The sequence below is a fragment of the Mobula hypostoma genome, chromosome 6, assembly GCF_963921235.1.
Source record: "Mobula hypostoma chromosome 6, sMobHyp1.1, whole genome shotgun sequence".
Lineage (NCBI taxonomy): Eukaryota > Metazoa > Chordata > Chondrichthyes > Myliobatiformes > Myliobatidae > Mobula > Mobula hypostoma.
The window spans coordinates 79117137-79132085 of record NC_086102.1 but is presented as its reverse complement, the minus strand read 5'-3'; the positions used below and the strand labels follow the sequence as shown (position 1 = coordinate 79132085).

General features: G+C 41.8%; 1 protein-coding gene across 3 annotated transcripts in view; it reads right to left on the bottom strand.

Moving 5' to 3' along the window:
* reps2 (RALBP1 associated Eps domain containing 2) overlaps nucleotides 1-14949 on the bottom strand; it is a 240108-nt gene that overhangs the window by 46062 nt on the left and 179097 nt on the right. For all 3 annotated transcript variants that reach the window (XM_063051049.1, XM_063051048.1, XM_063051050.1), the window contains 2 exons: nucleotides 5398-5482; nucleotides 1673-1759 (listed from right to left, as the gene is read on the bottom strand). In XM_063051049.1, coding sequence (XP_062907119.1) covers nucleotides 1673-1759; nucleotides 5398-5482 — 172 coding nt within the window. The remainder of the gene's footprint in view (nucleotides 1-1672; nucleotides 1760-5397; nucleotides 5483-14949) is intronic.

Genomic DNA, 14949 nt, shown 5'->3' with positions numbered 1-14949 from the left:
GCCCAACCAGTACATTATGTAGTGGATGGGAGACATTGTCCAAGATGGCATGCAACTTGGACAGTATCCTCTTTTCACACACCACCGTCAGAGAGTCCAGTTCCATCCCCACAACATCACTGGCCTTACGAATGAGTTTGTTGATTCTGTTGGTGTCTGCTACCCTCAGCCTGCTGCCCCAGCACACAACAGCAAACATGATCGCGCTGGCCACCACAGACTCGTAGAACATCCTCAGCATTGTCCGGCAGATGTTAAAGGACCTCAGTCTCCTCAGTCCCCTGTGCAGCCCCAGCGCTGCTGATCACTCTGTTGGACACACAGTGTTGCAAGCACATCAATTTGATCTGAAGGCTTATCCAGGAGAGGAACTAGGCCAGGCAGTTAAATAGAATGCAACACACATAAAAGTTGCTGATGAACGCAGCAGGCCAGGCAGTCTCTCTAGGAAGAGGTACAGTCGACGTTTCGGGCTGAGACCCTTCGTCAGGACCAACTAAAAGAAGAGCTGGTAAGAGATTTGAAAATGGGAAGGGGAGGGGGAGATCCAAAATGATAGGAGAAGACAGGAGGGGGAGGGATGGAGCCAAGAGCTGGACAGTAAATCAGCAAAAGGGATATAATCTGTGGGATCTTCTTATATAAGAAGATCATGGGACAGGAGGCCTAGGGAGAAAGAAAAGGGGGAGGGGGGGAAAGCCCAGAGGATGGGCAAGGGGTATAGTGAGAGGGAAAGAGGGAGAAAAAGGAGAGAGAGAAAAAGAATGTGTATATATAAATAAATAATGGATGGGGTTCAAGGGGAAGGTGGGGCATCAGCGGAAGTTTGAGAAGTCAATGTTCATCCCATCAGGTTGGAGGCTACCCAGACGGAATATAAGGTGTTGTTCCTCCAACGCGAGTGTGGTTTCTTCTTTACAGTAGAGGCGGCCGTGGATAGACATATCAGAATGGGAATGGGACGTGGAATTAAAATTGTGGCCACTGGGGGATCCTGCTTTCTCTGGTGGACAGAGCGTAGAACATGTAATTATCTACAAGTTGGTGTCACTGTCCTAAAGGCACGAGATATTTTATTTTTTGGTTGTGCTATAGAAGTATCAAGCGTTATGCTTACATTGGAAGGTTTTACAAATTTTTGCTCAAAATTTAAATGATCTGTTAGGTAATTAAATGAATTTATCCGAGTAAGAATATTAAATTCAGCAAGTGCTTTTAAATCTTTGCTGGTTATCTCTTATGTTGTTTTCCGCTGCTCATACGAGCACAGATTATATCAATTGTTCCTTTACACTGGAGTAAGGATCATGCCAGATTCCTGATAGGAGTACAAATGCAGCACAAAGAAATATGATCAGGGATGTCTCAAAAATGGAATTATTTGTAACTTGCTTGGGGTCATTTTTGTCAAAAACTAAGTTTTCTCTTCCTGCCTTCCACAGAACTTCTGAAGACACCCTCACTCAACTTTCCTCCACCAAATGTGAAGGTAACAGAGTGGAACATCTAGCCAATGGGACATGAAGTGGTAAATCACCATGTATACTAACTTGCGGAAATTCCATGGCGTCTTCGTGTTGGTAAGATTGAGGATGTGGGGAACAGGTAAAGATTACTTTTCATATTTTTTCTTATGAGTCGTTAACTGTCGCATCCTTCTCTCAGTACTTGCCTGCTTTAGATAAGCTGAACACATCTTCAGTAGTTTGGCATTCTTCTGGTATTTGTTTGGAATCTACATTTTTGTTTTGACTTAAATCTGCAAAATAAATGTAAATGTTATAATAGTTTGTCCCAATCTACTTGATCTACCATAATTTAGTAGACCACAGGCAATTCCTATCTTTGTATTGTGGCTTTCATGCAGCACGATAAGATCTGCCATTGATAAAAATTACGATTCATGGGGATTCATTTAGCTTCTCGCAAACCTTACATCAGTCCAATTGCTTATGATAGGATGCCTCCTAGTGTTGTATAGAAAGATGAATGAAACTGTGGTAAATGATTTTACACAGTAATAATAATTAGTGTAAAACAAAGTTGCCCAAGTGTAATTCTTTTAAATGGTTGTCAGACCTTTTCTCGTCCATAACAAATCATAACGCTGTTGGTACACAAATCGAACTAACAGGTCTTAACAATTATCACAATGTTTAAAATTTCACAGACCCATGCAAATCACTGTCATAAATTAATCAGCTACAAGTCAAATGATTTTCCATATTTTGGAAAGATAATTTATAAGAAAAAAAACACATACAGATTTTCAACTTTACTGTCTTACTTAACACAAGATTAACATGGCCTTCCTTATTTTACAAATCAAGCAAAATCTTGCTTTCCCATCTCAACAATCATCCAATCTGACAGATGATGGGTTAACACACGAGTTGTGTGGTTAAGGTTATAATACTGCTATAAGGAAATAAATCAGGGTAATAAACCACTTGTGATGCTCACATGCAAGCACTTGTGTGAGAGTCCTAATGCTTATAGGATCCACTTTGAACAGACAGCAGATGAAATGCTTCAGCCAGGCTCCCTGTGAGAAGGCTGTCAAAAGCACACACTATCTGTGGACAAGTATCCTAGCAAGGACAGAGGAGAAAATGGGCTGAAATATGTAGGGAAATACCAATGTATGAGATCATCCCAATTCTAAACTCAGCAAGTTTAACAACATTCCAGGACTCTAACCCTAGCATTCATGGTTGATCTTAATCAAATGACTTTGATGTCTTATAATTGGAAAAAGAATGAGGGAGGGAAAAAAGACAAGGATTGGGTGCTGTGGAGATGGGGAGGAATGCAAGTGTCTCCTCAGCATAGTCATGAATGCAGGGCATATTTGTGATTATGGGGGTTGGTTTTGGATAAAGTCTGGGGTTATCTATAACGAAGTTCAAATCCAATACATTTCCAACAAGACAGATCAAATTGTGACTTCACAGGTCCAGTCCTGATCTTGGATGTTCTATGTGTAGAGTTAGCATTAGTGGGCTTTCTCTAAGTACTGTTCCCCCACCCCACCCATATAATGCGCAAGTATATCGAATAGCTTGTCCTCATTAATAATGTGTGTGTTGGTGCGTGGCCAAGTGGTTAAGGCATTGGTCTAGTGATCTGAAGGTTGCTAGTTCAAGCCTCAGCTGAGGCAGCGTGTTCTGTCCTTGAGCAAGGCACTTAACCACACATTGCTCTGCGACGACACTGATGCCAAGCTGTATCGGCCCTAGTGTCCTTCCCTTGGACAACATTGGTGGCGTGGAGAGGAGAGACTTGCAGCCTGGGCAACTGCCGGTCTTCCATACAACCTTGCCCAGGCCTGCGCCCTGGAAACCTTCCAAGGCACAAATCCATGGTCTCATGAGACTGACGGATGCTTATATATTATAGTTAATGGCATTTATAAAGGTGAAAGGAATCCCAATTTGAACTACCACTTTCAAAGTTACAGACATAAAATCAACCTTCTCTCTCCATTTAAAAAAAAATAAAACTGCTTAGATTCAACTGAATTAACTGAAATTAAATCAGATTATTCATGGATTTTTATTCTGTCGATGTGGATCAATAATATTGATTAGAACTGGTAGCACAAAATATTGAGCTAAACATTGCTGTGAGATTCTTCATTAAGTTTGTTGACTCTCTTAAGACAGACTTTATTTTTTATACACGTTTGCTCAGAACTAGTTCACAAAATTATATGTTTATCAGTTCTAGGTTGAGAAATAACTGTATAACTCAAAATAGGTCTTATAATTTAGCATCTGAAAATCATAACCATTTGCTCAGTTCTCTCCGATCTGCAAAATTTGTGGCAGGCTATTTCATTCCAAAGTCTCATTGTGAAAAACAAAAGCCACAAAACCAGTTGTTCCAATGCTAAATACCCAAATCTATTGTATTTAATAAAAAATGTGGGTAAGTGGAGATGATGAAATTTTTAATTGCATCTGTGCTTTTTTTGGGGGGGGGGGAAGAAACACAACTAATTTTTGAAACTACCTCTCTCTCATTGAGTATTAAAATTTGAATTTTGTGAATATCTGAAAATGGAGTTTTTCCGATTAGGAACATGGTTCAGACAGAGTCGTGTGCCAAAATGCTTGCACTACAAAATGTTCAAACTAATGTCCATTGCAACATTTGTTATTCCAAAAAATATGGTACAAACACACATAAAACCACTTCCATGCATGATCATAACTCCTTTGTGTTCATTCTCCTGTTCATTAAAGTTGAAATTTTGGAACTTGTCATTGCTTTGCATGGACAAAATAACTTAGACTTAGCCTTCCAATCATCTCACACCACCACTCTTTTATGCAAGAACAAAAATAGATAGGAATAGGCCACTTGGTCATTCAACCCTGTATTTTCATGAGGAACTTGAGGAGATTAGCTATTTCACCAAAAACACTCACAACTTTCTACAGATGTACCGTGAAAAGCATTCTAACCTGCTGCATCACCGTCTGGTATGGGAAGGCTACTGCACAGGGGGGAAATAAGCTGCAGAGAGTTGTAAACTTAGCTCTATCATGGATAATAGTCTCTGTAGTATCCAGGATATCTTCAAGGAGAAATGCCTCAAAAAGGTAGCATCCATCATAAAGGACACCCATCACCCAGGACATGCTCTCTTCTCATTGCTGCCATCAAAAAGGAGGTACAGAAGTCTGAAGGCATATACTCAGTGATTCAGGAATAGCGCCTTCCCTTCTGCCGTCCAGTTTCTCAGTAAACATTGAACTCGTGAACACTACCTCACTACTTTTTTATTTCTATATTTGCACTATTTAATTGCACTATTTCATATATACTGTACGTACTTACTGTAATAGACTTCTTTTTCTACCATTATGTATTGGATTGTACTGCTGCCACAAAAAACACAAATTTCATGACATGCCGGTGATATTAAACCTGATTCAGATTCTGATCCCCCCCAGCAGGCAAGACCTGCCCCAGGCCTCAATTCCTATTCTATGAAGAGTTCCCAACAGACCTCTATATCTCCAACATCAAAATGCTTTCACAGCTTCTAGGTTAGAGAATTCCAAAGATTCACCATCCTCTGCTAGAAGAAATTGCTCAGCAACTCAGCTCTAACTGAACAGCCCCCTTATCTTGCGACTATGTTCCCTTACTCAAGACATTCCTATCAGAGGAAACACCTCAATATTCTATCCTGTCATTTCCCCTTGGAATCTTGTATCTTTCAGATTCTTCTAAACTCTTTCACTATATGCATTGTTTCCTCCAGTGACCCCCTTGGAAGAAAGCTAAGGTTATTGATTCATAGTGGGTGGGGCATCAATAAAATTAAGCAACATCCAAATAAGCTTCATTGTACCAAAGCACTGAAACAATTTCAAATGCTCATACCTGAATTGTCCTGGAAGTGCAGTTCTGGCTGCTGAAGTGTACTGGCAGGTAACGTATCAGGTACTGTTTCAGCTGCAACATTCTCCTGTTTTATTTGAAACAATATTGCATTCATTACTTCCTTGCTACAATTCCAAAAATAATCATGCAGTTTCCAATAAGAAAGCCACATCTGACTAGAAATATATTGTCTGGAAGTATATCCAAAACAAAAGTGAAAGAAAGAACCACAGAAATTAATTTGTTTATTTTGATGTTTGTTTTAGTTCAGATCATACAACAGAGGACAGAACATGCCATGCTCATTTAATCTGGAGTAAAAGAGTCAAAAGTGTTCATTACAGAATTAAGCATTTATACAGTTTCAGTAAGAATGTCCAAAGCATTTCACACATAGTTATGCTAAAAGAAACTGCAAGCCTACACACAAATTTGTGTTTTTTTTAGATGGATGAGACTGGTAAAAAGATTCTGCTTTTCAGTCTATCCCTTCACATCTGCTAATTAGGTAGCAGGAGACAGGCAGACGATAAAAGCCAACAACCAGCTTTTGAATCCTCTTTCTGCAAACAAGGGGAATGACAAGTAATGACTCCGCAATTTTAAAAAGGAAACTGCTCATCTGATTCTTACTAGGTTAATTACAGGAAACTTGAAAAAAAAAATCATATTTTATTAAATAACCAAATAATTATAACAGAATTAGATGAAATGACTAATTACCAAATTAAACCAAAGCACCAAATGGCTTAAAAATATGAGTTATCAGCCATCAAATTGACTAGGTCACAAACTCACCTTGACTGAGAGGCAATTTTTTTTTTACTATTAATTTCTCAATAGGATTTACTCTGGAAAAAGAAGTAGAGGGTAAAACTGTTTTGAAACTAGGCGTAATTTGATTCATTGATGTGATCAAGGAAATATCCACAAGCCTCTGCCTATCAGGGCAGTGAGTTAAGACAGAAGAGTATTCATACTTGAACGAACAACCTACTGGTGATTTACATAAAAATAGAATACTATCAGCATGTAAATGGTGGGGCAAGTAAAATTCTTGAAAATACTGCGGAGAATGGTGGCTTGAGGAAAATGACCTGCCTCATCTATGATTGAATTTTTGATTCTTATTGGCACTTCACTATGTACGAGTGAAATAAAACCAGAATTTTTCAAAGAAACATTACTTCTTGTGTTGCAGTTATGCTATAGGTAATGTGGTAAAGGCTCCAAAAACATTGGAGTGAAATCGATGAACCGTATGGGATTATATTACCTGTCTGATTCTTTTGTTGCCAAGCTGACAACTCTTCATAAAAAGAATATACAGCAGTAAAGTACTTTCAAGGCTGTGATTGAGAGGATCACAAAATCCAATGGAAGCCTATGTATCAATTATTCACCACTTCAAACCCCAATTGCCGTACTTTCTGGATAGCATCAGCCAATATTTATTACTTCTGCCACATCTTCAAATCTTTTTAAAAAAAAACTCACATATATTTGCAAAACAAATGAAAGAACTGATTAAGTGAAAAGAAAACAACTTTTTGCTCCAGAATTTGGTAAGCCACTGGGTGGTAATGCTCCATTGACCTCCTTCTAGAAAAGGGGTTCCTAACCTTTTTTACGCCATGGTCCAATACCATTAAGCAAGGGGTCCATGGGCCCCAGGTAGGGAATAACATGCAGGCATCCAACCATAAAAACATTAAACTCAGGTCCAAGTGTCACCCAATGTACTTTTACACCTACTCCTATGGCAGGGGAAAGAAAAGCCCGGCCCAATTTCTCACCTTTTAGATGGAGGAACGAAGGATAATTATAGCGCATTTGCCCAGACCCCATTAAAGGTCAGCCACATCAGCACAGAGCAGGCATCTAACTTGGTCCCTCACAGTCAGCAGGTTACTCTGAGCTGTTGGGGAATGTTTAAATTGTTCCTTGAAGGCTTTGCAGTTGATTTCCTGAAACAGCCAGGGCAAAGCTAGTGTCAAAATGATGCAAAGGCGGCATTTGTGAGTTCCCATTGCTTGAGAAGGGATATTCCAAGAGGAAGGGTCGGGGTGCAAACAAAAGGGTGGCTCAGCTTTCTGGCTCTTACTTTCATGTTTATCTTGTACAAGTACGTTGCTGACTGTAACTGCTGGAGACATTTAATAGGGGAGAAATGAAAATACTTGCAGTGACAGGAAGGCACTATTGTGTTTGTAACATTACCACAAGTGAGATGGATTGACACGCTCTCTTAGAAGTTAATAGGTTTCAGATCTTTGTTTCGACTAAGAAGAAAGCACAGAAACAAAGCAACTTTTGTTTGCAGACTTTTAACTAGGAAAAGCCATGGTAATATTTCAAAGTTTACAACTCAACATGAAGAAAACATGCACCCATCTGCAAACTCGGCTCCCAGTAAGAATATTGAAACAATAGCTGCAGCAAATAGAAAAGCAATTTGAGTAATGATGGACTTTGAACTGTAATTGCTAAGAGAGAAAGGTGTTTGAATCATAGGACATTACAGCACAGGAGGAAGCCATTTGGCCTCAGCTGGTTTTCTATGAGCTGTTGGGGTGTTATTCAGACAAGCTCACCCTCTCGACAAGATATAGAACATCGCTACAAATTCTCAAATTTAGGCAACTTTAGTTTGTTATCTGCCCCACCGCTTCAGTTTGGCCCCAAGTCTAGTTCAGCGAACATTTCAGGATACCACGTGTAAAATATGTTACTTCCATTTAGAAATGGATTGAGGGTCCCGAAATCAGGAATTTCATTTGAATACTGTGTTATTAATAATTGTTTAATAAGTTCCAAAGTCATGAGGACATGGCTATTTTGGTGGGGGGAGAATGTAATACCCTGGGAAAGATATCTAAGGCTATGTTGTAGGAATTTTTATTTTAGTAGCTTTCTGTAAAAGCAGCGTGCCCTGCTAGAAAGTGTGTTTTGGTTTCGGCTAAAGATAAGGAGCAATGTTGTCCAACTTAGGAATGTGGTGTCAGCCAATTGGGGTTGTCTTGGGATTTGTCATAGCTTTCTGCCCAGTAGAATATCGAAGAATGCTGCGTGGGAAAGATTCCTGATGGACAGTAGTGTGCTTTGGTGTCCTTTTTGGGCAGGAGCTGCAGAGTGGAGCACAAGGGAAGCAGAATGCTGCTCGAAGGAGAGTCCCAGTTGTAAGAAGTAACTTGCGCAGATGCATAGCTGCAAGGAGGAAGGGCCAATACTCCTGACAGAGACGGTTTCATTTGTGACGGTCTTCAAGGGAAATTTGGACTGTGGCGGGTGCCTCACGCAGACCATGGGTCCAGTGCATGAATAAAGTGGTACAACCGACTACTGCAGAAATAAGCTCCAACATTTATGTGCACATTTAGACTGGTTTAACTCTAATAGGCTCTTCTAATTTTCTTCTTTTTGTCTGTAAACGTTAAAGTTGAAAATCTGGCAAATGTATTTCTTCTGTAATTTTACGCTGCTGTACGCTCTGTTAATTTTCTGGCGAACAGTAACTTTACATGGGGCAGTATTTACACAGCATTCACTACAATCACTACATCCCAACTTTCCTGTTTGGTTGAACCCCAAATCATACCAACCCTTGATGTATATTGCTCCTCACTGCTGAGCCACGGGGCTGTTAGCGGAGTTAGTCAATGAGCCAAGTGTCCAGACAAGCCCAGACAGAGGGCTGCACACAAAAACGCCAGGGACAGACAGTTCAAAAGCACGCCTCCCAGCGGTAAATTACAGGCTGTGGATTGCAGTGATGATAGACTCGATAAAGTATATTTAGTAGAATTGTCAGCAGTTTTGTTTGCTGCCTGCAAAGCGTCAAAGTGTCTTGCCAGCACCATTTTCACAGAACTCTGCCTGTTACCTCCTCTACTTTACGAAAATCAATCCTAATTGATCTAGTCTGTTCATATAATTGCAAACCTTCATCCTTTTAACCATTCCATTAAATATCTTCCCTATCCCCAGTGAATCCTTCCTGAAGCAGGACACTGAAATTGGACACAACACACTCCAACTGGGGCTGAATTTACCCTTACCTTACCTTTTGGATCTATTACACCCAGGGTCCCACACTGACTGTCCTGTAAGACTGCACCCATTCCTCCAGCATCCCCACTTCTCTCTCTCTTCTAATTCCTTCTGAGACATTTAAAACTTGGAAAATCCAGCATCTGATAGTTCAGAAATCCCAACATTCTAACATCTGATTCACTCATGAGCCTGGAGTAAGATTTGGGGGAAGGTAAAGAAGATACTTGAACAAAGACAAGGCTACACGATGATGGACGACTCATTCCCTACAACAGCAAAATAACTAAGGCCAAACCTTCGTTAAGAAACACCAGTGCAGGTTTCAGCTGTTGAGTTAAAACCTATCTAGCTGCAAATGACATCAAAATGCACATTACAAAAACATTGTACAATGCAAGAGAATTTCTCATCTGTACAGCATTGGCAATAAATTCCATTCAGATTCATCTATCACGTGTACATTGAAACATACAGTGAGATGCGTTAACAACCAACACAACCTAAGAATATGCTGGGGGCAGCCTGCAAGTGGCACCAACATAGCAGTCCTACAATGTTCAGCAGAACAACACAAGCAACAACAACAGAACAACAGCAGCAAAATAACAGTAGCAAAACATGACCTCTTCCTCCCTCCCACCCACTCGTACACAGACAGTCCTCCAACCCCAAGATAGACAGCTCCAGTAAAATTGAGGACTGGCAGATATCACACCTCTGAATTCCCCAGTGGACTCACAGACCTAGGACATCTGCCAGAGACTCCTAGACTCGCCATTTTTTGTCTTCGATCTTTAGTATCGGCCCCAGGACTCACAGATGACATGGCCCTGACCTCGAATTCTCGACTCGCTGATCTGGGGTTCACTGGCCCTCGTGCCTACCGATCTGGGGGTGACTTGACGACCTGGGGTGAGGGCAACACTAGCCTCATCCTTACTGGCCTAACATCTGGCTATGGTTGTTCTTCGTCGCATGTTCCTTCATTGGCCTTCGAAAGTGGAGCAGAGGCCTAAACTTTGGCCTGACCTCTAACTCTACCATATCATTGTCTCTAAACCCTAACCTGACACCCAACACTCTTCTCTGTCCCCAAAATCTAAAAACCAACGAAGTCTTTACCACGACCTTGACAGAGACCACAGATCAGTGCCTTCTTGACTGGAAATAAAACCTTTACTACTAAAACAAACCCCATAATATTAATGTATTAGGAAAAATTACAGAAAATTAGGTATGCTGATGATCCTTAACAGAACCAAAACATGCATTCACAGTCATCTGGGCACTTAATTTCCCTACAATATTAAGTCAGATTCGAAACCAAAGCCTGTGAAAATTCTTTGCTTCCATCACTCTCCTGTCAGCTCTCTACCTGGAGCAAGCCAGCTACTGCTCATCCTACAATGGTTCTTTGAGCTTTGAAGTTTCATAGCATGCGTGAATGAAGGGTCTCGGTCAGAAACATCAACTGAACTCTTTTCCTTAGATGCTGCCTGGCCTGCTGAGTTCCTCCAGCATTTTGTGTGCGTTGCTTGGATTTCCAGCATATGCAGATTTTCTCTCGTTTGTTCTTCCAGTAAATACCTGAAAGCTATTTCTGAGCAGATTCAGCAGCCACATTAATCAGATACTCTGAGTCCTTTGCTTAGTCGTTAATTTCCCTAAGGTAAAATATACAACTGACGCAATCGTAGGAACACATATATTCCTGGCTTCCATGAGTAGTTTTGAATTTATTTTTTCTCCAGCCAAGAGCAGCGCTGTAAAGCTGTTGCTCAGTGGTAGGCTTGAGACAGTGCTATGGGGAGCAAGGGAGGTGATACACACAAGAGATTCTGCAGATGCTGGAAATCCAGAGCAATGCACACAAAATGCTGGAGGAACTCGGCAATCAGGCAGCATCTATGCAAATGAATAAACAGTCGATGTTTTGGACTGAGACCCTTCTTCAGGACTGGAATGGAAAGGGCAAGATGCCAGAATAAAAGAGTGGGGGATGGGAAGGTGGATTAGCTAGAAGGTGATAGGTGAAGCCAGGTGGGTAGTACAGGTAAAGGGCTGGAGAGGAAGGAATCTGATAGGAGAGGGAAGTGAACTGGGGGAGGTGAGAGGCAGGTGAGGAGAAAAGTTAAAAGGCCAGAGTGGGTAACAGAAGAAGAGGGAAAGGGAAAAGGAAAAAGAAAATTACTGGAAGGAGAAATCTATGTTCATGCCATCAGGTTGGAGGCCACCTACACAGAATATGAGGTGTTGCTCCCCACACAGAGAGCTTCCACACTGTGGCAAAAGCGGAGGCCATGGACGAACATGTTGGAAGGTAAATGGGGATAGGAATTAAAATGGTTGGACATGGGGAAATCACGCTTTTGGTAGATAGAGCAGAGGTGTTCAACTAACCAGTCCCCCAATTTACACCTTGTCTCCTCAAAGTAGAGGAGGCTGCATCAAGAGCACCAGATGCAGTAGACAGCTCCTGCAGATTCACAGGTGAAGTCTTGCCTCAGCTGGAAGGGCTGTTTGGGCAGGTGTAGCATTCCTGTCACTTGGAGGGCTACGTGCCAGGTGAGCAATTAGCAGAGAGGGACCAATTGACAAAGGAATCACGGAGAGTTATACCCATTATGGAGCCTATGTATCGGAGGCTCCAAACTAGGCAGAGACTCAACCAGTCAAAATGCTTTCCACTGTACATCAGCAGCAATTGGAAAGTCTTCTTTAGTATCTCAGAATGCTTTCCACTCTACATCAGTAACAATTTGAAAGTCTTCTTTAGTATCTCATCAAAATCTCCTCAAACTCCTAAAGAAGAAGAGCCACTGGTGTGCTTTCTTCATGACTGTATCAGTGTGTTAGGCCCTGGATAGATCTTCTGAGATGGGTATTGGTGTATTATTGTCTCATTTACCAATGTACAGTGAAAAGCTTGTCATGCCTACTGTTCATACAGATCAAATCATTACACACTGTATTGAGCTAGAATAAGGTAGAATAAACTTGTCGCCCAGGAACTTGAAGCTGCTTATCCTTTCCACCACTGACCCTACAGAGAGAACTGGTGTGTGTTCTCTCATTTCTCCTTCCTGAAGTCCACACTCAGTTCCTTGGTCTTACTGATGTTGAGTGCCAGGATGTTGTTGTGACCCCACTCAACCAACTGATCTATCTCACACCTGTATGTCTCCTCATTGCCTTCTGAGATTCTGCCAACAACAGTGGTATCATTAGTAAATTTATAGATGGCGCTTGGGTTCTGCCTAGACACATGGTCGTGAGTGTAGAGAGTGTGAGGTAGTAGGCCAAGTTTGCATCCTTGAGGTACACCTGTGTTGGTTGTCAGAGAGGAGGAGATGTTATTACTGATTCACACTGACTTTGGTCTCCCAGTAAGGAAGTCAAAGATCCAGTTGTAGCAGGAGGTACAGAGGCCAGGCTCTGAAACTCATTCAATAGTAGTGAGGGGATGATGGTGTTGAACACGCTGCTGTAATCAATAAATAGCAGTCTGATGTATTGCTCCAAAGCTGAATAGAGTCAGTAAGGTTGTGTCTGGTGTCAACCTCTTGTAGCAGTAGGCAATTTGCAGTGTCTCCAGGTCTTTGTTGGAGCAGGGGTTAATTCTAGCCATGATCAACTTCTCAAAGCACTTCATCATAATAGATGTGAGTGCTATCAGGAGATACTCTCCCTGCTCTTCTGGTATGATTGATCATCTTTTGAAGCAGATGGGAACCTCTAACGGCAGCAGTTAGAGACATGGTGCAAAAAGGAATAAGGTAATGTTTACAAGTTTATGGAGTGTTCGGAAATCTGATGACGGAGGAGAATAAGCTGTTCCTGAAATATTGAGTGTGGGTCTTCAGGCTCCTGTATCTCCTCCCTCATGTTGGAAAAGAGGGCATTCCCCAGATGGTGAAGGTCTTGAATGATGGAGCTCTCAAAGCACTTCATTATGGAAGATGTTCTCCTAGTTCACAATCATTAAGGCAGCTCACCCTGCTCTTCTTTGACACTGCTACGACTACTGGTCTTTTGAAGCAGGTGGAAACATTAAACTGCAGCAGTGAGAGATTGAAGATGCCTTTTAACATTCTAGCCAGTTGATCAGCACCTGGCCAGGTACTCCATCTGGGCCTGATGCCTTGCAAGGGTTCACCCTCCTGAAGGATGTTCTGATGTCCACCTCTAAGACAGAGATCACAGGGTCGCCAGAGGCTCCAGGGATTTGCACAGGCGGTGTGTTCCTCTGTTTCAAAGAATGCATAAAGGCATTGAGCTCACTGGGGAATTGAGCATCAAAGCTACTTATGTAATTAGGTTGTTGTTCGGAACTAATGGGATACAAACACTGCCATGGTTGTCGTGCATCATTTAACTCTAATTTCACACAGAATTGCCTTTTCACACTTGCCATAGCCTTTTGTAAGTCATACCTAGACTTCGTGTAGAATTCTGGATTGCCAGTCTTGATCAGCACAGATTTAGCGCTCAGCAGACTGCGAATCCCCTCTTTCATTCAGATCCACAGATTAATCTTTGAACATGCTCCAGTTCAACAATTTGAAGTGGTCATGTATATTCTCCTCCACCTCCTTGGATCATACTGTTGCAGTCCTCAACTTTAGTGCTGTGGCAATCTAGTAAAATGCAAAAGCACCAGGTACGACCTTCTGAAAGCCATCTCACACGTGAACTAAACTTGAAGCACTGAAGGATGCTCGACAGCTGTGGCAGGGCTAGAATGGTATCACCTCTTACAAAATGAAGCCAAGTGACAAAGATGACAACAAAGTTTTACTCCCAGATTAGCTCAATACCTTTTATGCTCACTTTGACTGTCAAAACACGGAGAAACCTTTACGACCTCCCACAGCCCCCAAGAACCCTGTGAGTTCAGTCTCTGAGACCGATGTGAGAGCACCCTTTGGGGGGTGAACCCATGGAAAGCATCACCCAGGTGGGGTACCTGCCCAAGTACTGAAGACCTGTTCTATTCAACTAGCTGGAGTGTTCACTGATATCTTTAATCTCTCACTTAGGCAGGCTGAGGTACTCACCTTCTTCAAGTGGGCTTCAATTATACCAGTGCCCAAGAAGAATGTGGTAATTTGCCTCTGTGATGAAGCATATCAACTCCTGTCTGAGGAGTGACTTAGATCTGCTCCCATTTGCCTACCATCACAACAGGTCAAAATCTGATGCCATTTCATTGGCTCTCTACTCAGCACTTGAACATCTGGACAGTGACAATGCATACATCAGGATGCTCTTCATTGACGACAGCTCGGCATTCAAGACTATCATCTTCTCAAAGCTACTCAATAATCTCTGAGACGTCCGCCTCAATACCTCCTGTGCAACTGGATCCTCAATTTCCTCACTTGTAGATCCTAGTCAGTTCAGTTTGGCAGCAAAATTTCCTCCACAATCTTCCTAAATGCCGGAAGTGGTGGTATAGCCAGGTGATTGTACTTGCCAAAATGCGGGCATGGGATAGCA